Source organism: Callospermophilus lateralis, chromosome 2 (genome assembly GCF_048772815.1).
Source record: "Callospermophilus lateralis isolate mCalLat2 chromosome 2, mCalLat2.hap1, whole genome shotgun sequence".
In the NCBI taxonomy this organism is placed as follows: Eukaryota; Metazoa; Chordata; class Mammalia; order Rodentia; family Sciuridae; genus Callospermophilus; species Callospermophilus lateralis.
In genome coordinates, this window is record NC_135306.1 from 82,468,478 (window position 1) to 82,494,119 (window position 25,642).

At 39.0% G+C, this 25,642-nt stretch overlaps 1 protein-coding gene across 3 annotated transcripts in view; it reads right to left on the reverse strand.

Annotated features, from left to right (window-relative positions):
* Positions 1–534: 534 nt before the first annotated feature.
* The window catches only part of LOC143392528 (solute carrier family 28 member 3-like), a 109,329-nt gene continuing 84,221 nt past the window's right edge, over positions 535–25,642 (reverse strand). For all 3 annotated transcript variants that reach the window (XM_076846125.2, XM_076846126.2, XM_076846128.2), the window contains exons 7-19: positions 25,481–25,625; positions 24,136–24,249; positions 23,493–23,570; positions 20,417–20,497; positions 18,126–18,206; positions 16,063–16,188; positions 13,279–13,409; positions 10,731–10,899; positions 9,743–9,940; positions 5,232–5,313; positions 4,340–4,438; positions 3,979–4,099; positions 535–2,742 (exon numbers count right to left, since the gene is read on the reverse strand). In XM_076846125.2, the coding sequence (XP_076702240.2) occupies positions 2,616–2,742; positions 3,979–4,099; positions 4,340–4,438; positions 5,232–5,313; positions 9,743–9,940; positions 10,731–10,899; positions 13,279–13,409; positions 16,063–16,188; positions 18,126–18,206; positions 20,417–20,497; positions 23,493–23,570; positions 24,136–24,249; positions 25,481–25,625 (1,552 nt within the window). In that variant the 3' untranslated portion in view covers positions 535–2,615. The remainder of the gene's footprint in view (positions 2,743–3,978; positions 4,100–4,339; positions 4,439–5,231; positions 5,314–9,742; positions 9,941–10,730; positions 10,900–13,278; positions 13,410–16,062; positions 16,189–18,125; positions 18,207–20,416; positions 20,498–23,492; positions 23,571–24,135; positions 24,250–25,480; positions 25,626–25,642) is intronic.

The following is a 25,642-nucleotide window of genomic DNA, read 5'->3' on the forward strand; positions in this document are numbered from 1 at the left end:
TAAAGGTTTCTTTTGGATCATGATTTCAGAGGTTTTAGTCCACGCGTATGTGGTGGCATAGTACATTATAGTAGGAACATGCGGTGGAAGAGGTTTGTTCACCTCATGATGGCTGGGAAGCAGAAGGAGAGGAAGAGAAAGAGGCCAAGGTCCTAATATCCCCTTTGGGGGCACGCCCTCAAGGACCTAACTTCCTTCTACCAAGCCCCACCTCCTAAAGGTTCCACCATTTCCCAACAGTGTCATGGGCTGGGGACCACGCCTTTACCACATGGGTCTTTGGGTAACATTCAAGATCTGAATTATAGCATGTGTCCAACTCCATCCCTCCCCCAGTATGTATATTATATCATTTATGTAGAATTGTACATACATGTGTGATACACATACAATAAATAGGGAGAAGGGAAGGATAAAGTTAGAACTATAAATAACTTGCAAGAATGTCCATGTTTACTGCCAACTAAAAAGAAGGAAGTTAAAGATAATGTGTAAATATAGTCATTTCATTTGTTCACCAACAATAAATCCCCCACATTCTAATAAACCATTTGTATAAGCAAGGAGAAACGTGTGTGTGCTAGTCAATTAACAGTGACAGCCTGGGGATGTGGTACTGGCAAGAGAGCCAGGTAAACAGGGTGGGGAGAAATATGTTTAGCTATGTTTACACAATCTTCATTTTTTATTAAAGATGACTAATTTTACAATTTGAAAAGACAAACTTAATAATAAGCAGAGTAGCAATTATGTAAAAAAAACAAGCTTACAGGAGAGTTACAAATATTTAAAGAATAGTAATGACAAAAGATTTTCTAATTCTTTTTAACTCTTTGGATTCTTCTATTCCATTTCATTCTCAGGCTCTCTAATAGCCAACCAATTTTTAAACTCTATCTTTTGTCATTACAGCACCATAACTGAGAAAGGAGAACCAACATGTGAATTATTGGCAGTTTTGACATATTGTCCTATGCTATAATGAAGCCTGAAACCAAAAAGACATGCAAATATATTTTCCTAAAATAAAGTGTAAAGAATAAAAGGGCATATTGGATCCCAAGAAAAATGGATAAAAATAAAAAATTAGAAATATTTTGGTATATTTACTTCAAGGATAAAGAGTCCTTTGAGATTACTCCTTCACATCTAACAACCCCAAATCAAAAGAACAGCAAAACAACACAACTGTTTACTCATGATCTTTTAAAAAAATAATAACTCCTGTGCATGAACAGTTGAAAAAAAAAGAAAGAAATTGCTTAAGGTATCAGAACTTTGTCACATTCAGAGTCTCTTCTCTGTGAGTCACTTTTTGACTCAGAGGCATTGGTGTTTTCTCACACAATGTGTTCTTTGGAATATTAAGAGCATCAGTGATGAGCATGTCATTAAAGGAAACCACCATCATCTCTGACATTTTCTGAGACCCAGTTAGCAAGTTTGATGCTGACACTTCTCTGGTCAATGGAAATATCAATGAAGTTGTTCAGATCTGAACAAGAACTTATTTTTCTTCTTGATTAGTCCTTATATGGCTTTTTTTGAATGAAGATTGCTTTCCAGTCTTGTCACCAGGAATATTACTAAATTTGCACATGAATAGGCCTACCATTATGTCCTGTAACAAGTCGACTCCTTGAAGGAAGAATAGATATCATGTACTTGATAGTATCATATTATTCTTGCAAAATACTCACCATCCTTCTCTTTGATAGGATAATACATCTATGGTAACGGACATTATATTTCCCATAGGACTTCTTCTGGGTAATGGAATATAGGGCAAGTGAATGATGAAATTTTAAGAACCATCATGTTATCCCTACCTTTCTTTTCCCTCTCTAATACCAGCATGCCCTACACAAAGGCTGCTTCTTTAGCCTGCATCCTGGAAATTAAGAAAATATAGATTAAGCCAAAGTTGACCATTACAAACATAATATGAGTGAAAGATAAATTTAGCTACAAGTTTTTGTGATTGTTTGTTACTGCAGTATAACTTAACTTAAACTGATTGATACAACTCTCCAAGATTACAGAATTTAAATCCTTATTCTGGTATGGTCTACATGCTTTTCTGAAGAACTCTGGATTTAGGTAGGACCTCTGGATGGTAGCCAATCAGTAGGTGTTTGCTGATCAGCCTTCGTTTTGGGTGAAATTTAAGTTCAAATTATTTCAGGGAAGTTAGGGTGAATGCAGAGTGATGTCACCTGAGATGTGTTTAAAACAAGTCACTCTGGGGCCATTTAATGTACTAAGAAGATATGGCTGAGTCACAGCCATGTTGTTGAGAGCTACTGTTTAAACCTGTATTGTCATGAAATGCCTTAAAAATGTAAGGTTAGAAGACATTGTTGAGAGTGGAGATGATACCTCAGTTGGAGACATCATAGTAGGTCACAGTGTGGAGAAGGTGCGTTGGGGAGGGAAGGGAAGCAGGGAGATGTTATAGCTCTGGATGGTTCATTCTTAATTTTTCTTCTTTCCTTGCAATTAAACTTGATTCCATGATTAAATTTATTAATCCGTAGACAATAGCTCTATTTTTTCTCTCCAAAGCAGAAAACTCAACATCTTCACTCAGAGTTCCAAAGGGGAAGTGGTGGAATTCAAAAAGTGTCACGGATCCAACTGCAGTTCAGTGTTGGTGGATTCAACAATTTGCAGCAGCTCTTCACAAAGTACAGGTTGTAGTTTCCTCCTGGGATGACCTCACCAGGCTCCTTGGCAGTAATGCTGGTGGAAAGTAGAATGAAAACGTTAGTTGAGCCTTGTACAGCAGAAACAATGGGTGAGCAGAAGGTGACACATTAAAAATGTCACAGGAATGGGGCACTGTGGTGCACCCTTCTTGTATACCAGAAACTCAGGAGGAATAAGTTTGAAGCCAGCTTCAGCAACTTAGTGAGACTCCCAACAGCTTAGTGAGACCCTGTCTCAAAATAAAAAATAGAAAGGGCTGGGGATATAGCTCAGTGGTAAGGCACCCCTGGTATCTGCAACCACCCTCCCCCCTGCAAAAAAAAACAAGGCACAGGGCAGAAAGCTGTTTTTTTCCCCCCTCACATTCTGGTCAGGGTGAGTTAAAGACAGTTACAGACAGGCATGGGAGAATTAATTTTGGCTCTCAAATTCTGTGTGACTTCAAGAATTTTTCCTATTTACCAGAAGAAGCAGAGATAGAGTCAATCTTTGTAATGCACCTGCACATAAAAGAGAGCTGATGGGATGGTGGGGATACTGATTTTGTGAGAAGAAACCATAGAAGGTGGAGATGGCTGCATGGGTCCCTGGTGGCCTCTTATCCACTATAGTCTATCACCATGTTGTCAGATGGATAGTCTTGATCCCCTTGGAAGGGAGGCAGTAGCAGGTGGAGCATGGGCTTTGTGGGTAGATGGGCATGAATTATCTTGGTTGTGCTGGCACTAATTTTCCTTGAGTGGGCATAACCTCTCTAAGCCTCTGCTATATCAAATGCAAAAAAAAAAAAAAGTGATAGTGCTCAACATACAGTGATTGCAAGTTGTAAGTGACATAATTCATATGAAGTGACAGATGTATAGCTGGGTACATATTAAATACTTGAGCAGTACTACTGAGAATTTTAGTTCCTAGTCTTACCTGAGAAAAGTCAAAGTGAAACGTTGATATAATTGATGTTCAGTCTTATGTTAAAATAAGAGTTAAAAAAGTAAGTGGATGAAGTCTTAAGATTGGATTTGACTATTAATAAGAAAGTATAGAGAAATTATAATCAAGAGTACAACACCTAAGGAGACTAGCACAGGAGTGGAAGGGAGGAGGAAAGGGGAAGGGAAGATATTGGGAGTGAAATCGACCAGATTATATTGTTATAATGTGTGCGTGTACAAATACGTAACAATGAATTCTACTCATGTATAATTGCAATGTACCTATAACAATATAAAAATAAAAGAAAAATAGTTTCATTAACAAAAATTGCAATACCTGCTCAACAGACTTTGGCAACAAGACATCACTGTGGTTGCGTTGCCAGGTAAACTGGAGCTGAAGGCATTCTCTAAAATGTGATGGCAGTTGATGTCCTCAGGGGTGCCAGAGAGTATGCCTAGAAGTGGAACAGAGTGCATTTATTTTCATAATTAGTGAAGTCACCAAACTATCCTTCTGTTCTAAGCTTCTTCCCAGCCTCCTCCACACCACACATTTAAATTTACAATACGCTTAATAGCAGCTCTGACTCTCAGCTTTCTGTAGCAGCATATGCTGCATATAAGGATTGGAGACCTTGCTTTCCTGAAAGCTTCCTTCAGTGGGCACCCGGGACACAAAGGATGGGATGTAGTACCTGCAACGCAGGCTGTCATGAAGCAAGCAACAGTCCCTGCGATCAGAGATCTTATTGCTCCAGCGGCGATGTCCCGCTTTCTGCCAGGAGCTAGAGAGGCTGGGAGACATGAAAGGAGCTGTTTGAGATTAATGTTGATTCTACTGATTAGAAATCCAAATTTGTAGCCTCTAAAAAGTGTTCTGATATTGGAGTTTCAGGTCAGTTGGAAAGAAACAAGTCCTTAGTTTTATCCAAAGGGCTCAGAGAGCATGGAGAGCATGGCAAATCCAAGGGGATGCATGGAGGGATCGATTGATGAGATGGTCTGAGATGGTGACTCAACTGTCACCAACTATTTCCATGCCAGTGGGAGACATCACTCATAAATCACAGCATTTTCCCACCAATCTTTGATTGGTCCCCAGAATCCTTCTGCAGGGAGGTATTATAAATCCAGACGTAGGGGTACACACTTATAATCCTAGCTACTCAGGAGACTGATGCAGGAGGATAACAACTATGAGACCATCCCAGACAAGTTAGCAAGGCTGTGTCTCGAAGCAAAAAAATTAAAGGGCTGTGGGTATGGCTCAGTGGTAGAGTAACCCTGGGGTCAATCCCAACAAAACAAAATAAAAATCAGTCAATCTACTGATGTTAGTAAACAAGTGAAAATTCTGTGTTACTTTGGTTTGGGAGAGGCATCTGTAAGTTTGAGGATAATGTTTCTGAGGTTAGTTTGGGTGTACAGAGGAAATCTATCTTGTAGAGTGGGGATAAAAAATAGACCCCAGAGGATTTTATACTATTGAGGGTAACTTTTCTGCTGACATGAATAACATTAGAGTTAGATGGAGATCCAAAGTCTGTTTATGTTACATCTGTTGTAGAAGAATATCTTTTCACTTACCGAGTCCACCGATCATCATTCCTAGGGAACCAAAGTTGGCAAACCCACAGAGGGCATAAGTGGCAATTGTCTCGGAACGAATCTGCAAGCAAGCATAAACACCAATGGATCCATGATCTGACCCAGCCTAAGAAACTTGACATCCCAACTTGGCTTTGTATTTTGGCTACAGAATTGATATTAACAAATAAATGCACAGCATATCGTGACAAATACCCATTGTTTCCTAGGCAGTTTTTACCACCTCCCCTTGAATTTTTTTTTTTTGAGAGAGAGAGAGAGAGAGAGAGAGAGAGAGAGAGAGAGAATTTTAATATTAATTTTTTAGTTTTCGGAGTACACAGCATCTTTGTTTGTATGTGGTGCTGAGGATCGAACCTGGGCTGCACTCATGCCAGGTGAGCGTGCTACCACTTTAGCCACATCCCCAGCCCTCCCCTTGAATTTTGAGAGAGGGTGAAGAGGGGCTGTGTAGATTCAAGAAATGCTCTACAATTGACTTCGAATTGGTGGCCTTGGTTCCTAAAAATGCTACTTCCTACTCATTGATAATTTCCAATATTCCATAGGACCTGGCCACCTGCTACAATGTGCCAGGTGTAGTACTAGTTGGTGGAGATACAAAATTGGTCCCAGAAAATATTCACATAACATTTATTTGACAAAGAACTTATTCAAAATATATAAAGAACTGCTATTACTTGATAAGAAGACAAATACCCAAGGAAAAATGGGTGGAGAGATTTGGATACTTCACAAAAGATGCAAATGAACAAGAAGCTCATGAAAAGGTACTCAACATCATTAGCCACCAGGGAAATGCAAATGAAAAACAATGAGATACCACCATACATTTACTAAAATGGCTAAAGTTTAAAAAGACTGACAACACGAAGTATGGCAAAATCACAATGCAACGGAAACTCGTGTATTGCTGGTAGGAATGCAAAAGGACACAGTCATGCTGTTTATGGCAGATTCTCATCAAGTTAATACATGCTGCCTGTATGAACCAGCAATTTTCCTAAGAGAATTATAAAAACACATGACCCTCCAAATACTGTACATGAATATTTATAACAGCTTTACTCTTAATAGCCCCACACTTAAAACAACTCAAATGTCCTTCAGTAGGAAAATGGACACAGTATGAATATCTATAAAATGCTGCTCTGCAAGAAAAAGAAAATGGAAGTAATATATACAACAACATGAATGCTGAATGCTTATTGAAAGCCAAAAGTAATCAACAGTGAAAGAAAGATCATTGGTTGCCTGGGACTAGGTCTTCAGGGGTTGTTGACTACAAAGGGCCTAAGGAAAATTAAGAAATAATATTAGTAAAAAAGAAATTCTCATATATCACAGGGGCTTCCGTCTAGTCTGGCCACAATGTGTGCTTCCCTTTCTTTCCCAGTTCTGGTCATACCAGAATGATTCCAAATGGATGCCCATTTGGAAGCAAGAGAAGGAAGAAAGGTACCTACATCATTGGGACAATAATTTTTTTCCAATATCCTAAAACATCTATGATTTGGTTCAAAGAACAAACCAAACATGCTACATTCACTAGTAATACTTTATTTTTTTCTTGTGCTAACTGGATTTTTAAAAGCTCACGCTTAAGATTGAAGTGCTTGTGCTAAGTTTTTGTTGACTGGAAGGCCCCTTTTCTCTCTCATAGTTTCTGAGAACTTCTTTGTTATTTTCAAACAGTGTGCAAACAGCAGGGAGGAAAAATAATATTGAGTATTTGCACAGTCTACTGTTCCTGGAAAAGCTCATCCTGGTTCCCTGCTCTTTCTAGTGCTTTTCATTTAGTTCAATTGGCTTCAAAAGAGCCACGCTTATTAAGAGACTGTGAGGAGGGAGATGGCATGAAGGACTTATGACTCTTCTTTTCCCTGTCTGGGGATTGTGGGGCAAAGGGATACACAGATGTGGCCAAGTATGGTTTTATAAGAAGAGGAAAGGGAGGTTGGGACGATTCGATTTGGCCTTTGTCCACAAACGTGAAAGATTACATAATGGAAAAGGATGTACTGCACTACAAAATTCACGCTACAGCTGTCCTTGAGAGCAAGCAAAGATGCTACACATACAAGGACAGCCACCATGGCACTACTTCTAATAGCAAATTGCTAAGTGTTCATCTATTGCATAGACACTGGTTAAATGAATTACAGTGTCTATGCAATAGAATACTGTCACAGGCACTGATATAGAAAGTTTTCCAAGATATGCTACTGAGCACAAAAAGCAAGGTTAAGAACAGTGAGCACATTATGCTCAAGGGAGAAGAACTGGGTGGTAGAGAACTAGGGAGTGTGCCTTTAACCTCTACAACTTTTTGGAGATTTTAAATTCTAAATGATGTTATATACTAAGATGTAAACAAACATGCAAAGTATTATCTTTAAGAAAGAGAAAATGATGGAGCAATAAATGTCACCTTCTCTGTGTGTGGGTGCCACATCCAAATGTTGACTTCTTACCTTAGATGGAGGTTGGCAGTGGGTGTGATTCAATGGATATCACTGGGGATTTGAACATAGCATGCTTCAGTCACATGTCATATTTTCTAAAATGTTGTCGGAACATACTTCACCCCTTTTTGGTTGGTAAGCAAAAATTGCTGGGGCTCTTCTTACCATTGCTGATTTATAATCAGAAATCTGGAGTAACAAAATGCTGCTCCCATCATGACAGCAATGAATGACAGAGGCCACTGAGCTCACATCTCCCTATGTGCTCTGTGTGCCTACCTTCGTCTGGGCTCACCCCCAAACCCAAATCAGTGCTACAGTTCTGTCTCCATTTTCTTAACAGCCTTTTCACAAAGCTGCTTAGCTTTGCCAGAACTGGCAGCTCACTTTTCTCATTAGCAAAACTATTTTCTGCTGGCAACTGACAGTTGGGGATAGGAAACATTTCACTTGATTTAGCTTATTGTTTACTTTTGGCAGGAAAACCATTGGTGTAGGTGGCATCCAAACAATGAGGGTAAATGGTCAAGTTTCACTGTGAGGCTCATTGAAGAAAGAACATGTGAGAAACAAAGCCCCTGTCCTATCAGATGTGTAGGTCAAAATGCCCCTGATTGCGAAGTGTAATCAGTGGTCCTGGAGTAGGCTGTTGCTAACTTGTGTAACATGTGGGACCCAATTCAATTAGTATGTCTGGTCTTTGGGCAGCTGGAAGGGTGGTGTTGGTGTTGGGGGTGAACAGTCTCAATACTTGGGCAGCCTGCTTTCCTCCTTTGCCTTTTAAAACCCAATATGAACCTGGGACATTAACTTCAAGTAGGTTATAGAAATGGTGGTGGTCAAAAATATTCACTATTTCCTGAATGGAAATAGTTTAGTTTCCACTATGACAATTCTATTGTTTGGGGGGTAAGAAGTTGGAGATTCAGCTACAAATACAGCCTCATCCAAATTCCTCATCCCACCAAAGTCCAGGCAGACATGAGCATCTCTTTGTAGGCTGTTGTTCTGAAGTTGACATGATTATGAGGCATTTAAATCAAGGTTTTCAGATCATAGACCTGAGTTTTTTCTTCCTTGTCATCACCCTGGATGGTAATAATGCATCTTACCATCTCTTGATGGTGGCCAGGCACTGTTTTGCATTTAGGCAGTTTCTCAGATCTCATAAAATTCCTTCCCCGGGAAGGAAGAGGGCTTTGTGATCATTAGACTATGGGCTCCATGAGGGTAGGACCTGTTATAATTTGAATCATGAATGACCCCCAAAGTTCCATATGTTAAAGGTTTTGGTCCCCAGTTGATGGTGCCTTTGGGAGACGGTGGAACCTTTAAGAGGTGGGGTTTTGTGGAAGGAATCTAGGTCATTGGGGGCATGTCTTTGAAGGAGAAATTGGGACACAACTCCCACCTCTTCCTCTCTTTTTGCTTCTTGGCTCCCATGAGGTGAACAGATCTCCAATGCTATATACATTTGTCATGATATACTACAGGCCCCAAAGCAATGAGACCAACAGACTATGGATTGAAACCTCTGAAATCATAAGCCAATACAAAACTTTCCTCCTTAGAAGTTAATCATCTCAGGTATTTTTCCACAAAGATGCAAAACTAACAGAGCAGTGACTTGTTCGGTACTTGGTCTTGGTATGGAACATATTACACAGAGAAGACATTCAATAAATACTTTTGATTGATTGGTTTCAGTCTCAGCTCATGTGTCTAAAGGTTTTGTCTACAGTCTTCAAAAGTAAATTATCACTGATATGGATACTCTTTCTCTCTCCTCTGTTCCCCCTACACACACACACACACATATGCACACATGATTAATTCAATATAGTTGAAAATAATGAAGTGCCATGTACATTATGAACTCCACAAGATTAAGGATTTTTGATTTGTTTTGTTCTCTGGTATAACTCAAATGCCTGGCATAGTGTCTGATGCACAAAGGCACAAGTCACTAGATGACAAATGAATTTAGGTGAAAAAGTACACGGAAAAATCAGACAATTTACTCACTGACATATATTGCTGAGTGCCATTCACAAATTTAGGTCCAGCCTGTTTCCTCAAGTTGATCAATTGTGAGAGTTGCTCATAAGCCACAAATTCATTGAAGAATGTCTTATAACCTATAAGTCTGCCAACCATAAAGCTGTCTTGCCAGTCCACTCCCATCATGAAGGAAAAGGGCATGAAGATGTAGGAGCATATTAGCTGCAAAAACCAGAATATATTTGGTTAGAACAGGCATTTGCTTCTAGTTCTTTTGCCTCATTCTCTCAACAAGATTGTTCCTTAATCCTCTATCTCTTTTAGACACAAGATATCCCCTCACATTCTGTTTCCCATCATTAGGAGTTGCTATGGTTTAAATATGGGTTCATCCTTACCAAAACTCCTGTTGAGGTTTGGTCCTCAGTGTAATGCTGCTGAGAGATGGTGGAGCCCATCAGATGAATTAATATCTTTCCCAAGAGAGACTGGATTAGTTTTTTCTGGTATGTAGTAGTTCTCAAGAGAGTATGTTGTTATAAAGTGGGTGAGCTCCTTTGTCTCCCCTCTCCCTCTCTGCATGTGCCCATTTGCCCTTTCTGTGGTTCTACTATACAGGGTACAAACAATAGCCCTCACTTGAAGTTGGTCAGATGCAGCCACTTGACCTTGAATTTCTAGGCTTCAGAACGGTGAGATAAAACATACTCTTTTCTTTATAAATTACCCAGACAGGCATTTGTTAGTGTAACAAAAAGCAGACTAAGAGGGGAGTCAAGGCTGGAATTGGGTGCTTTGAAGCAACCTGGAATCTTGGGGATGGAGTCAGGAGCAAATGACTGTCTGGAGGAAGGAGGGTGGTAGGAGGGGGTGGGTTTGGGAAGATGGGGGAAGCCCGCTGAAGAGCTTCTGCAGTTTGTGAGAGTACACCGCGGGTAGTTAGGGAAGGCTGTACACAAACTTAAACAAGGATAGAAACAAAACAGAAAGCAGAAGTATGATGGAATTATACCTCGAAACTCAGCTGTGGGTAGTCAAACATGTTTCCAAACCAGGACAGGCCTGAATTCACAAAAGACAACAGGGCCAAGAAGGCAATCAGATTCACAGCGATGCTTGCCAGCAGAGGGATAGATGCGGATGCTCCCTGTGTTGCAGCTTCTAGGAGATTCCTTGAATCACTTTATAAAAAGATAGCAATTCCAGAGTTACCACAGATGCATAAATGGCAGAATCAGATCTCATTTGAGTGAGAGGCAAACATTTAGATCTCTACCTTGGTCAAAATACTCATCGGAATCCCATGAAATCATGATGTTGAATATAGGTGGTGAGCATATTTGCATCTAACTATTATCCTTTTTAATATTTTTTTTCATGATGCTGGAGATTGAACTCAGGGCCTCACACATGCTAAACACTTGTGCAATCATTGAGCTACACCTCCAGCCTCAATATTGCTTTTTAAATTTGGGGCATTTATAATAAAAATTGGAAAATGATTAAAAAGTAGAGGTTTAGAATTATTAATTGAAAGTAGCTACCAGACAATATTTATAAAATATTCATGGTATAAAGAGTAATAATTTTAGAAGGCCTGTATAGCTGTCACCTCATTTAAGAAATGGAATGTCTCATCACCTTTTGTTATGGTTTGGATACAAGATGTCCCCTGAAAAGCTCATGTGTTAATGCTGGAATGTTCAGAGGTGAAGTGATTAGATTATGGGAGCTGTAACCTCATCAGTGGCTTACTCCATTTGATGGATTAATAAGTTGAATGGACTACTGGGTGGTCACTGTAGGTGGGTTGGTAGTATCTGGAGGAAGTAGGATGCTGGAGGCATATCCTTGGGGAAAATAGGTTGTCACTAGTGTCTCTGTTTCCTGGATGCCATGAGCTGAATGTTTTTCCTCCACCAGCCCTTCTGCCCTGATGTTCTGCCTCATCTTGGGTCCAGAGCAATAGAGTCTGCTGACGATGGACTAAATGTCTGAAACCAAGAACCCAAAATAATGCTTTCCTTCTCTAAGTTGCTCTTGTCAAGTACTTTGGTATGGCTATGAATTCCCCAGTGTGTAATCTTATCCCCTCCCTACTCTTCTAATCTCAGAGGTACCCGCCTCCCTCAATTCTGTTTATCATTCCCTTTCTTTACAATTTTCCCACATACTTTATCTCTAAATGATACATCTTCAAATATGCGTGTTTACTAACTTCATAAGTGAAATTATTCTATAGGTTGAATGTCTCTTATCCAAAATGTTTGGGACCAGATGTGTTTTGGATTTTGGAATATTTGCATATACATAATGAGATACCTTGGGGATAAGACCCAAGTCTAAATAAAAAATTAATTTGTTTCACATATACCTTATACACATGGACTTTAAAGTTTTTATGTTATATTTTAAACAATTTTGTGCATGAGACAAAGTTCAATGGTATGGACTTTTTCACTTGTAGAGTCAAAAGTTCTAGATTTTGGATTTTAGAAGTTTTGATTAGGAATGCTTAACCTTTACTGCATTCTTTAGCAACTTTGCTTTTCCATTCACGATTATGAGTTGATTTTCCTACAAATAAGGGATGACTCTTCGACACATCATGGTCCATGAATTATTATTTAATGAAATACTTTTGAACATTTAAAATCTTATAGTTTTTCCCACCCCTTTTTCTTTCTTTTTCACAGGAAAAAAAGAAGATGAACTTTCTTGTTATATAAAGCAACTCCAGAAATGCTCATCCTATGGCTTTCTAACACCGTTAAACAAAAGCTCAATGAACACTATGCTGTATTTACAATAAAATATATTTATGATGAACAGTTTTTTTTTAATCTTATTTTTTTTTTTTGGTGGGGTTCTTTTTTTTGTCTTTTTTGGAACTGGGGGTCGAACCCAGGGCTTTGTGAATGCAAGGCAGACGCTTTGCCACTGAGCTACATCCCAGCCCAAAGAAATGTATTGGAATTCAGGTATTTAGAAAGGTTTTCCTGAAGTGTTGAGAAAGATGTTTTTTGGTAAAGTCTAATCACAGGAAATTAAATCTACTTTAATATCATAATCCACTCTGTGCTTTCTCTCTATCAAATTTTTGCTGTTTTGAATTTGGATTTTCATGCTCCAACTTGTTAGATATTGTTATGGTTTGGATCTGGAATGTCCCCAAAGGCTCATGAGTTGGAAGCATAATCCCTAATACAATAAGATGTTTGCTGGATTGCACCATCGATAGCTGAATGGACCACAGGAAGGTGGGACCTAGTTGGAAGAAATAGGTCACTGGGGGTGTGCCCCATAAGGACTTATCTAGCCCTGGGCCATTCCTCTCTTCTCTATTTTCCCCACTGTCATGAGCTGAGCAGCTTTCTTCCACTATGCCCTTCCGCCATGATGTTTCTGCCTTGGAGTCAGCTGACCATGGACTGAATCTTCTGAAACTGTGAGCCAAAATAAACTTTTCCTCTTCTAAGTTGTTCTTGTCAGGTATTTTGATCATAGCAAATGAAAACCCGACTAATGCAGTCATTGATTAGGTAACATGTCCCACTTACCCATTTTCTACTTTCATGGCATTCTTGAGGGTTATTTTAGGTTTTTCTGTCTCAGGCCAAAAGAGTTTAGCAACAGCCAATGATGCAGGTGCTGACATAACTGAAGCTGTTAATAAGTGGGTGGATGAAACCTGCAATTTCAGAAGAAAGGAAGCAAACAAGCTGAGCTTTACTCTTATATTCAGAAAAATGATTCAAAAGCCTTACAGGGAAGAGATGGAACAGGAGTCAATTCTATGCCAGAAAGCAATGCTTCTTTGGAGGTTTGGAAGAGTAACTTTTGTCAATGAGCCAAGCCATGGCATCACCCTGAGAGTCAGAGGGACACAGGAGAAATTCAAGTTAATTGGGCACATTCTTGGAGGAAAAGCACAAAGCCCAAATCTGATCATTTCAGAAGATAAGTAATCATGAATTTTAAGAACTCTCAAAGAAGACTCCTCAGCCTCTATGTTGTCTTTTTAAATGACATAAAGTCCCTTTAGCCTATATTTCATTTCATCATCAATTTATTTATTTATTTATTTATTTTTAAAAGAGAGTGTGAGAGACAGACAGAGAGAGAGAGAGAGAGAGAGAGAGAGAGAGAGAGAGAATTTTTTGGATATTTATTTATTTTTTTTTTAGTTTTCGACGGGCACAACATCTTTCTTTGTATGTGGTGCTGAGGATGGAACCCGGGCTGCACGCATGCCAGGCGAGCACACTACCACTTGAGCCACATCCCCAGCCCTCATCATCAATTTAGATGGGTCATCTGGGTTGGACTGGCATGGAGACAGGATTCCTAATCTATGTAAAGGCATGATATTCCCCCTCTCCACCTTCCTTTTGCTCTCCTGGAATCCTTTGTGTCTTAACACAATATGCTTTTATCCAGATTCCCTTTGATTTTGTAAATTATTTCTGTTTTCCTCGTGACAAGTTTACTCTTTCTCCTTCCCACTCCACATACTTGACATTGCTTCTGGATTCTCTTCCCTACATTTTGAGAATCCCATATCCAGTGTCTCCCTCTGCATTCCTATAACACCTATCCCATTATTTTCAAGTTAAAGATGGAGTTTCATTTTTAATAGTTTTCTGTGCATTAAATTTTTACATAAAAGTGGGATTCATTGTGATATGTTCGCACATGCACATAACATGATGATCAGTCTCATTCCCCAAGACCTCTCCTTTCCCTCCATTTCTTCCTCCCCCTGATCCTCTTCCTCACCCATCCCCTCCATCTTTTCTACAGATCTTCCTTCTATTGTTATTATTTTTAAATTAGTGCACTATAATCACACATAAAGTGGGTTTCATTGTGGTGCATTTGTAGATGGACATGATATAATTTGACATCATTCCCTAGTACCTTCCCTTGCCCTTTACTTCCCTTGCCCTCTATTCCTTTGGTCTCTCTTCATTTTCATGAGAGCCTTACTTATTGATTTATTTTTCTCTGTATCTTCTACATATGAAAGAAAAGATTCAATCCTTGACTTTCAGAGTCTGACTTATTTCACTTATCATGATATTCTCCAGTTTCATACATTTACCAGCAAATTACACAATTTCATTTTTCTTTATGGCTGAGTAGAACTCCATTGTGAGTGATATATATATATATCATCTGTTGATGGGTACCCAGGATGGTTCTATAACTTGGCTATTGTGAATTGTACTGCCATAAACATTGTATGCATGTATCACTATAACATTCTGATTTCAGTTCTTTAAGATAAATACCAAGGAATGGGATAGCTGACCTAGCCCATTTTTAAAGGCAGCATTCCCACAGTAGGGGCGGAGTGAATAATCTAGGGATCCATTCATACTGCTTATCTCTAATATATCCTTCTCTTTTTTCTTCTTCCTTCTTTCTACTAGTTGGCTGTCCCCAGCTTGAATGAAGAATCTGGAATGAAACTCACTTGTCTTGCAAGAGATCCTAGTCACCTGAATCACAGAGTATTGCCTATACGATTAGGTTTCTCTGCCAAGGTCTGTGTCAATGTGTGGCTTATCAGCCTATGCACAGAGCACACATATTGGCTATCACAGCATTCTTCAGACCTACACCATAGGCCACCAGCTCAAACATGGCTTTCAGTTGAAATCTGAGAAGTTTTAAAAATACGGATGGCTGGGTCTCACCCCAACAATTTTTGTTTAGTTAGCCAGGGCTATGGGCCTGGGAATTAGGGTCTTTGAAAATTTATAGGTGATTCTAATGTGCAGTAAGGGTTGAGAACAACTGCTGTAGGTCAAGGTTCCAAAAATCTGTTTTGAAAAGGTCATAGAGTAGATAATTGTGGTTTTGCAGGCCACAACTATGCCAAAGACAAATAAATAGGAGTACCTGGTTTCTAATAAAACTTTATTTATAAAAATAAGTTATGCTCTGGATTTGGCCAATGGTCCATAGTTGGCTGACCCCTGTTAAAATCTTTACTAGTAGTAGTAATAGTTTTTAATTTTTTTTAAAAACAGATTTAAACTTCCAGTCAAAGTAACCTCATCATATGATTTCTATTGCTGTGGTTGGAAATAATTCACATTTAGGAGGAAAGAACATGAAAGTGAAGACCCCAATCTCCTTGGGTCACTATATTCAAATGCCAAAGAAAACCGACCAACTTTTGCCATACTTCAAAAAAGGCACTCTCTTGGCTTCCTTTTACACTGGCAATGGGAAAGAAAAAAGAAAAGGAAAAAGGAAGGAAAAAACAAATAAATAACAATGGCAAAGAAAGAAGAGGTTGAAGTTTGCATAAGTTAATTCCAAAACAGTCTTACTCCAAAAGAAATGTATGCACCCAAGACGCTTCCAGCAATTGTAGCGAAGCCAGCAGTCATGATGGCGTGGAGTTCTGACCTGGTGATATATGGCAAATATGGTCGGACCAGGAGTGGAGAGTCTGTCTGAAGAAAGAGAAGGATAATTGGATTAAATGTGACCTTTAAAATCTTAGAGGAGGAGTGTAATCAGCACAACATTTCATTACCTAAATCCGTATTTCTAAGAGTCAGCCTTGAACCAACTCCATCAGCATCACTTGGGAATTGTTAGAAATTCAAATTCTTTGACTTATGGAATCAGAAACTCTGGGGGTAGGGCCAGCAATTTTGTTTTTATAAGTCTTCCAAGTAATTATGAGACTTGCTCAAGTTTGAGAATGTCTGGGTCATCTGAGCTCTAGGTCATTGTCATATATGGTTATGGGTAAACCCTGACATTTGTGAAGCTAGTTATAGGGTGCCTCCATCTAGCCTAGACTGGATTCTATGAGGATTAAGGGCTGACCAAGTAACTGCCTAGTGGTCTGGCTCGTGGACTGGGGATTTCTTGTGGGCTGTGACTTTTCACCACTTAGCTTCATCTAAACAGACTCGACCTGTTTCTAAAGACTTCAGGAAAATAAGAGACAGGTGTATTAAAAAAAAATACCAGCAATTACAAAGACAGGTGCCCTTAGGCACTTTCGTAATTGAAACTCAGAGGATCCCTCTCTGATGGGTAGAAAGGAACTGGACAGAGTGTAGTTATAAAGACTCAAATCTCATTAAGGAAGGCAGCCTGCCTGCCCTGTAGGGCTCTCCATAAATAATAGCTGTGTTTTCAGCATATTAAGTATCAAATTAAGTACTACAGGAGCATGGGTGCAATTTTACAATTTTCTCCTCATTATTTATAATTGTTATATAAGACCGAATGCATTGAGCCTCAGTTTATAGAGTAAATAGGAGTCCAAATACATGAGCCTTCTTATCCTGCAGGTAGTAGCAATCAACTCAAGATGGTGCCCTAATTAGTCCTGAGAGATTTTATGACTGTAATTATTATAATTTCAACTCATAGGGGAAGGAAATATGTTTCATCTATATCCACTAAAGAGCTCCAGGCTGGTGAGCTGGGCTTACCAAGAAGGCTCAGTCTTCCTGGAGGAATTGGAGCAGTAGGAAGCCTGGCATTTGGAGCTGTGTTTCACTAGGTGACTCCATTTTTGCTTTAAGTCCAATTTTTCTGGGCAGTGGTTCTGGCCAATATTCACCCTTGGCTTCATTGGTGCATTATTCATTCTCCCTGAAGCTACATATCCTGAGTGATGAGTAGCTTATTATCATTCCTCACTTTTCCACCTCTTAGGAATACTGCTATTTTGAGGGACATCCTTGGCATCATATTTCTTTGCTTAAATGGACTTCAGGAAAAAGAGCATTTATCCCTGTGATGAATCAAGGAAGTGAAATTTGTAGCCCAAAAGTATATCTTTAATGAGAAGAAAAAAAAACATAAAGGCATTTTATACTCATGCTCAGCAAAGACAGAATGTTGGCCAGTTTGGACAAGCTGAGAATGAGAATTATTTATACAGCTGCATGGTTGTTGGCAAAAGGCCTTTGTTGGTTTTCTTTACTGCCACAGGCATTGCAGTGTAGAATACAAGGCTGTCTCTTACATGTTTACAGCTTTAAGACAGTGGAATCCATTTGAGGAGATGAACTGCTTGTTTCTGAAGAGTCAACCAGAAACCTCAACAATTCAATGAACTCAGAAAAGACTGTAGAGAGAATTTGTATATGAGAAGCCCTATGCTTTAATAAAATATCTCGACTTTTCTTCACAACTTACAGGAACCCAATTCCACACCAGTGTATCTAAACACTTGGGAGGTACCTTTCTTTCTCTCTTTCTGGAATCTGGACATTGCCAAAATTAAGGGTTCCTTATTTACATCTTTTTCTCCACACTAAAAGAAATGACAATACCATGGTATTTTCCCATTCTGTGTTTCAGAAAGAGACTATCCATTTAGTAGATGTCTTGTATTGCTTGCTTTCTTGGTATTGCAACTTACGTGTCCAACAAATATATTGCCAGCAGCAACTACAGACTCAATAGGAGATGAGCCCATAGTAACAAGCATTATCCATCCAATCTAAAAGGAAGAAAGGGACAAAGTCAGTGATGAACTATGTCTATATAATAAACTTCAGAGTGGGGTAACGTTTTTGAACTGGAGTAAAATATTGAGGCCTTCAATAATCATGGGCAGGTTGGTGATGGTGATGGTGATGGTGATAAATGTATATATAAACCATCTAGTCCATAGAGCAGGCTGATCAAATCCTCCTGTAAGGGTGGTAAGTCTGAGTCATTGTATAGACTTTTGAACATTAGACAAATGATTTCTACAGATATGCTTTATAAAAGTAATAAGTGATAATTGTTAACACTTACGGTGGGCTTTTCTGCATTCCAGCCCTTGACCTAGGCAATGCATTGAATCTTTACTCTTTGAAGTATGTCCTATATATTATGCCCATTTTACAGAAGAGGAAACCAAAGTACAGAATAGTTGTTTTGTCAAAGAAAGTGATTTTGTCAACTATTAAATAGTGAGATGTAGTTGAAGTTTGGCTTTTTCTGATTAATTCAAATGAAAGTGGTTTATGGATCCTACTGTGATAATTTGAATCTGAAATGTCCCCCAGAGCCCCATGTGTTAAAGACTTAGTCTCCAGACTGTATCACTATCAACTGGTGGTGAAAACTTTAAAAGGCCATGCCTGGCGGGAGATCTTAGGTCACTGCCATTGGGAGATATTGTGGAATCTCAGTCAATTCCTTTCCCTTTTCACATTCTGGTCATCAGGTGAGCAGGCATTCCCTGCTCCAAAGCAGCAAGGCAAATCAATCATGGACCAAAACCTCCCAAACTGTGAGCCTAAATAAACCTTTCTTCTATAGAAGTTGATTATCTCAGATATTTATCATAGTAATGGAAAGGTGCCTAATAAAACTTTCAACCAGTGACCATGATACCTATCTCAGGATGCAGACTTCTTGTTGAATTCTATTTCCTTTCTTTCCACTTAGCTATATGAGTACGGTAATTCTTTTTAAAAAAACATTTACTTTAAGATATTATTTATTAGCATGGGAAAATGGCTACATTGAATAGTGGTTGGAAAAGCAAGATGTAAAATGATGTATAATTTCATTGACAGTTATATATAACATTATCTATACGCATTTATGATACAATAAAGACTTTTATGATCATTTTTAACATATTTGTATTTGTCTTTAAGGCTTTCTCTCTCTTTCTCTGTGAGATTATTTCACACAAGCACTATATACTTTCTTCTTATTTTTAAAAATTGCTTTATTTTGGTTCTGGTGATTGAACTCATGACCTTGTGATGCTAAGCAGGGTTTCTACCATTGAGCTGTATCCCTATCCCTTTTTTCTCCTTTTAAAAAAGCAGTTATTCCTGTGCATTTTTGAAAGATTCTAAGCAGATACATATTATCATCAAATAATATTATTACCAGAATTTTAAAAATTTGGATTCTAAATGTGAGTGCAGTAATTCTGAATATATAAACCAATAATCAGGAAATTATGAGTACTGGAGCTCACTGTGATTGCAAATTCTGCTGGTATTCTTATTCTTTCTTTCTCCTATCTTTTCTCTTTCTGATTGTATATTTTGATTTATTTACAGGAATCCAAGGAAGGCTGTGGTTGTCCCTCAAGCACTGTGGGCACTGGTCTGCTTCCATGTGCATCCAAACTAGCTTACAAATATCTAGTTTTCTGATCTGACATGAGAGTAGAACTCAATTGCTGGAGCAGCAAGAATGAGATTAACTCTTACTTAAAAAAAAAAAAAAATGTGTGCTTATAAAACTCCCTCACCCCCAGAATGAAAAACACTTTGCTCTCCTGCTTTAATTTCTCTAGCAACTCTAAGACGAGGCGTACCTACTTTGGTAACTTTCTAAAGACAAGTTGTCAGTATGTATGAGGCCTAGTGTAGATAACTGTGAGGAGGGATTAACACCACTTCCCCGTGGCAGGTATTTGACCTCAATTGCTTGTTTAAAGACGTAACTGCTATGGTTTCATGGAGTTATCCAGTGGGTTGTAAATCAAAGCCCTATTAGAAGACCCTGAGATAAAATTCCCCTTATGGGCACGTGCAGGATTTGGCGTTTCAATGTAATAACTTTGGTGATGGAGGTGAATATTTGTAGGAAGAGAAAGGCATTTTGGAAATGCCTAGATAAAAGGCATTTAAGACTTTGTACCTGGAATAATCAACTCTGCACCTGTCACTTCCTGTGTCCCAATCCCAGTACCTTTCTGATGATCCACTGCATCAATCCCATGTAGTAGAACATGGATGTCACAGTGCTGAAGAAAACCACAATTGGCAGGACCTGGGGATGGGGGAACAGAGTTAGTTATGGGTCAGTGGTGACCCCAGTAATATTGCAGGTTTACTATTAGGTCTCCTCTCTGCCTCCTCTCTCCACCAGGGACACCATAACAATGCTAGAAATGCCTCTTGAACTGACAACCCTTTTTACCAGGCAGATTCCCTCTCTAAGTCCCTTATTCTAATTTCTTCTAGATAGGCTTGAGTGTCAAATTGATTTGACTATGTCCCCTGAAAGTTCAGGTGTTGGAAACTTAATACCCAGATTCAGATGTTAATGGCACTTGGAGGTGGGGTTTTTGGGAAATAATTAGGATTAGATGAGGGTGTGGAGGTGGGGCCCCCATAGTGGCAGTAGTGGCTTTATTAGAAAAGAGATCTGAGAGAGTTCACTTGCTCTGGCTCATCATCTGATGCCTTCTGCCATGTTATGAAGACCAAGAAGGTCCTTATCAATGCCAGCATGTTGGAATTAGACTGACCCACCTTAAATCTGTACTCTAAATAAACCTTAATTCTTTATAATAATTATTCAGTTTCAGATATTGTTGTAACAGAAGAAAGAAGGCTCAACAAGTATATTTCATAGAAATGTGACCTCTCCCCTTCTTATTTTATTTTATTTTTAGTTTTAGGTGGACACAATATCTTTATTTTATTTTTATGTGATGCTGAGGATCAAACCCAGTGCCTCATGCACGCCAGGTGAGCACTCTACCACTGAGCCACAACCTCAGCTCTGACCTACCCCCTTCTATGATGAGGTTTTCTTAGAGAAAAAATACTATTGGGGGGGGGGGATTTTGATAGCTAGAGCCACAAACTGAAGGCCACTGGCAAATATTCTCATTGTCCTGATATTAAAAAGACATGAGCTTCATCACTAATTAGCAAAGTAACCTGGGTCAAGATGAATAGTTAGGCACTTCAGATCCTTATTTGTAGCAGCTGTGTGGTTCAGATAATTTATGGTTGATATTTGCACACAGTGCCTTCCATAGAGTATGCATTAATTCTTTTAGCTTTAGAAATAAAAATTATTTTACCTATAGATTTTTGAATCACTAAAGTGATGACATTTTGAAGACTAGGTTAGTCCTGTGTTAAAGAAGGATGTAACTGGCTAGATCCTATTTCTCTGTTGCTCTTTTGGAACCTGCAGCCTGTGTTTCTACAGGGAGCAGTTTCCACCTACATAGACCACACACAGCTGTGGGCCAGGTCTCTACTCAGCCGCACTCCACCTCAACAATTCCCCACTGTTCCCCCAGCTAAATGGCCAGATGATCTGCTACCAGAGACACAGAATGGCCAAGGACAATTTGTACAAGATCTAATTTAGAAAAAATCTATTAATAATATATATACTAAAAGACATTTTGTGCCAGTATCAGAGCTCACTAGGAGCCTCTTATTAGTTTTAATGGGTAGGCAGAACTTTCCTGAAAGCCTGAAGGAGTTAAAGGGGCTCATCCAGGGATTCTGAGTTGGCAGGAAAGCAGAAAGGCCACTGCCCTGGGGCAAGAGAGGAACAGACAAGGTCTGAAGCACCCTTATTGTCTGCATAGCAAGTTACTCCTTCCTGTGGTTTTATTCTTTTTCCAAATCTCAATTCATTTCACGATATAAGCATCTTTCTATCTCACTCTATAAACGCTTGACCCTTCTCAGATAAGGCTTAGTTATCTCAACACCAGAGCATCAGGTCAGGAGCTTTAGAAAAGATTCAGACCTTGATCTGATCATTGTACATTTATACATGTATTAAAATGTCACACCCCATGAATATGGACAATTATTATGTGTCAATAAAAAATTAGAAGTAGGGCTGGGGATATAGCTCAGTTGGTAGAGTGCTTGCCTCGAATGGACAAGGCCCTGGGTTCAATCCCCAGCACCACCAAAAAAAAAAAAAAATTTATATATATATATAAATAAGTAAATAAAAGTATATTTAAAAAATCCAATGTGGGGTGCAGTAGCATACACCTGTAATCCCAGCTACTCAGGAGGCTGAGGCAAGAAGATGGCAAGTTCAAAGCCAGCCTCAGCAACTTATTAAGGCCTTAAGCAACTAGTGAGACCCTATTTCAAAATAAAAATGAAAAGGACTGGAGATGTATCTCAGTGGTTAAGTGGTTAAGTGCCCCTGAGTTCAATCCTGGGTACAAAAAAAAAAAAAAAGATCCAGCATAAAAATTTGCCTAAGTGAAGCTAGAGTAATTTAGAGGAAAATTTGGAATCTCTAAGGGAGAAAATGTATGAACATTTACACCACAAGAAAGAAAGCTGAAGAAAAGCCCAAATATAACTTTCTGACTCAGTATTTGCAGGGACTTGCCAGAAGAGGGTTAATTTTCTGGTGCTTGAGGGAACCCCAAGAGGGAATTGACTGTGGGGAACTGACTGTGCCTAGGCAGAGGCCAGGTTGCCTCTCTGTTGATTAGCAGAAGGCTCATCCTTCAAGATTGCTTCAGCAAAGGTTGTACAGAAGGAAATATGAAAAAGGTGTAGCCTGGGGATGGTTCTGGAAGAACACGGGTTAATGTGCTTGAGCAGCTGTCCCAAACTGCCTGGGACTGAGGAGTGCAGAGTGCAGAGCTGTTACCTGGAAGCCATTGGGGGCCATATGCCCACTCAAAGCCGAGTGCATAAAGTTCTTTCTTCTGAATCTGAAGTTCAAGATACTATTACCCCATAGGATTTTTCATAAATACTTCAGCCAAGACCACCCCGCAACTCCCAACATTTGGATATTTGTGACTTCCTCTAGATATTTCCCTTAATGCTATACAGAAGTAACCTGGTGAAATGTGTGCAGTCCTCTGACTTCAGATAACACTGCAAATGCAAAAGGCTGGTGATGTGTTGGCATACCTAAAACAAGCCCAGCAATTATATACCTGGTGTTTGGTCAGATTGTTCAGATAGAACATCTACAAAGTTTGAGAAGCTACTGACAAGAGAGGGATTGCATGGAAAAAGTTTGGATTTACCTTAAATGCAAAGAAGTGGTCTGTGTATTTTTCACCAAAGACAAATCTAGCACCAGCGACAGTGTAATCCAGAAAAATCTGATTTGAGAAAGAAAAAGGGACCATTAAAACCACTGAAATGGTCGTTACAAGCCATTGTGGCACTAGGCCCTGCAGAGGATGAGAGCCATGTCCATGAATGGCATAGAGCTGTATTTTTGAATTATGTCTGCATAAAGATTTTCTATCATGTCTGACATTTAGTCTGACTCCAGGTTGTTAAAGAACAAGCTGGGTGTGGTAAATTGCTCTAGCAAGCCAGAGATGGTACACAGGTGCCACTTGTTACCACTGGATGCAAAGGAAGCTCATTTCTCTGTTTAGGAACCAGCTTATAAGGGTGACATCCCTATGGGCAAGGTGATGGGGGCAACACGGATAGGGGATGGATGAAGTAGATAATATATGTAAGGACAGCAGTAATTATAATTAACTAGACAGATTAATGTATTCCACACAAACAGGTATTTGTCTGATTCACACTATGGAATTAAAATCTGGGTCAAATATTACAGATTTATAAACCTATTTCTGAGATGTCTCAAGGATTACATCCAAATGTTAAAAGCATCTTAAATGTAAAGTATTCTTTTGAAACACTTACCTGAATTTGTGTGCCCAACCAATTGAAAGCAATATATCCAGAATTAGTCCTTAGAATGAACAGTCCAAGAAGAAATTGTAACCCAATTCCCCAAAAGACAGGTCTCCAGTAAACCTATGCAGAATGACAGAGATATTATCTTATTAGAAAGTTAATGCCGACTTTAGCATAAACATGGAAAGAATCACTGATTTCTTCTTTGGGAGGCCTGAGGAGCCATGAGCAGAGGGTCTTTTGATAGAATCATAGCTTCAAAAGCTTAAGATTGCATTTCCTCTCCTTAAACCTGGGTTTCAAGTCTTTAGTGCTGGTGAATAACCACTAAGTTCTGATAAGTAACTTAGACACAAAGAGTAGTCTAAGAAGTGTCATTTAAGGAAGAAGGACCTGGCTGTTCTAGTCTTACTGTAAGTATTAGACAAATATAATTACTTCTCCTGCCTGGAAAATGGAAAGGCAGAACATGATTTCTCAGTGTGTCTGAGGCTTGTTGATCTGACAATTTTATAAGTGAATTAAATGAAATTCTACCTTATTGAGGGGCTCTTGTTTCGCTATAAAAGGAACCTGTAATGCAGATGCAGGATGTGCAGCAGAAATGGACAATCATCTGTTTTCATTTTTTGATGGGGAAATGAGGTCTGAAAAAAACCTATGGGAGCAAAGACCCAGTCAGTGGAGATGCTTACCCAAACAGGGCAAGTGATTTGGATCATATCAGGTGAACTTGGCCTCAGATTAATGCTTTTTCCTTGGATCAGTCTTTTAGTCAGAAAATTCTTCCAGGGCTTGCCATTATGATTCATATGTGAGAGCTTCTAGGTCTCAGAATTCTTGCCCATTTCATGAGTTACAGGCTGACTGACAAGGATGAGGATTGGATTCAATTGGGGGAAAAACTGTATAAGGACAATCTTTTTTTTTTTTTTTTTTTTTTTTTTTTTTGGAGTAGAAAAGCCTGAATTGCAAATGGAACTTTGATAAAGTGCAGGATCAAGTGCAAACTATTAAGTAATTTGTAGTCTTGGAAAACTGAGATCAAAATGAATGTGATTTTCTCTGTATGTATGTTGGATAGAGGCAAGGTGTACATGAGTAGAAATAGGATTTGACAAGGAGAGAATGTCCCACTGGTTGTGTAACTGGAAATTACTGAGAATGGATTGAGATAGTAATAGACAGTACTTTGAAAGTTCCAGAAGAAGGGCAATTTAACCACTTAAATTACAGAAAATTAAGAAAAATATTGAATAGTTAAATACTTTTATGATCATTATTTTGATCATATTTTTCTCGTGGGGGGGAAATAAAACAAAACAAAAAGTCCAACCAATTTCATACTTACTCTGGTTGGGTACTTGGAAAATATAAACAACAGGATAATGTACATTATGAGTCCACCAAAGGACACCAGCTGCTGTTGGCCCAATTTGGCAGTGTCGAGGATCAGCCAGAAGATAATTCCTAGGATCAATAAGCTCCAAATCACCCTAAGAAAACAAAAGGA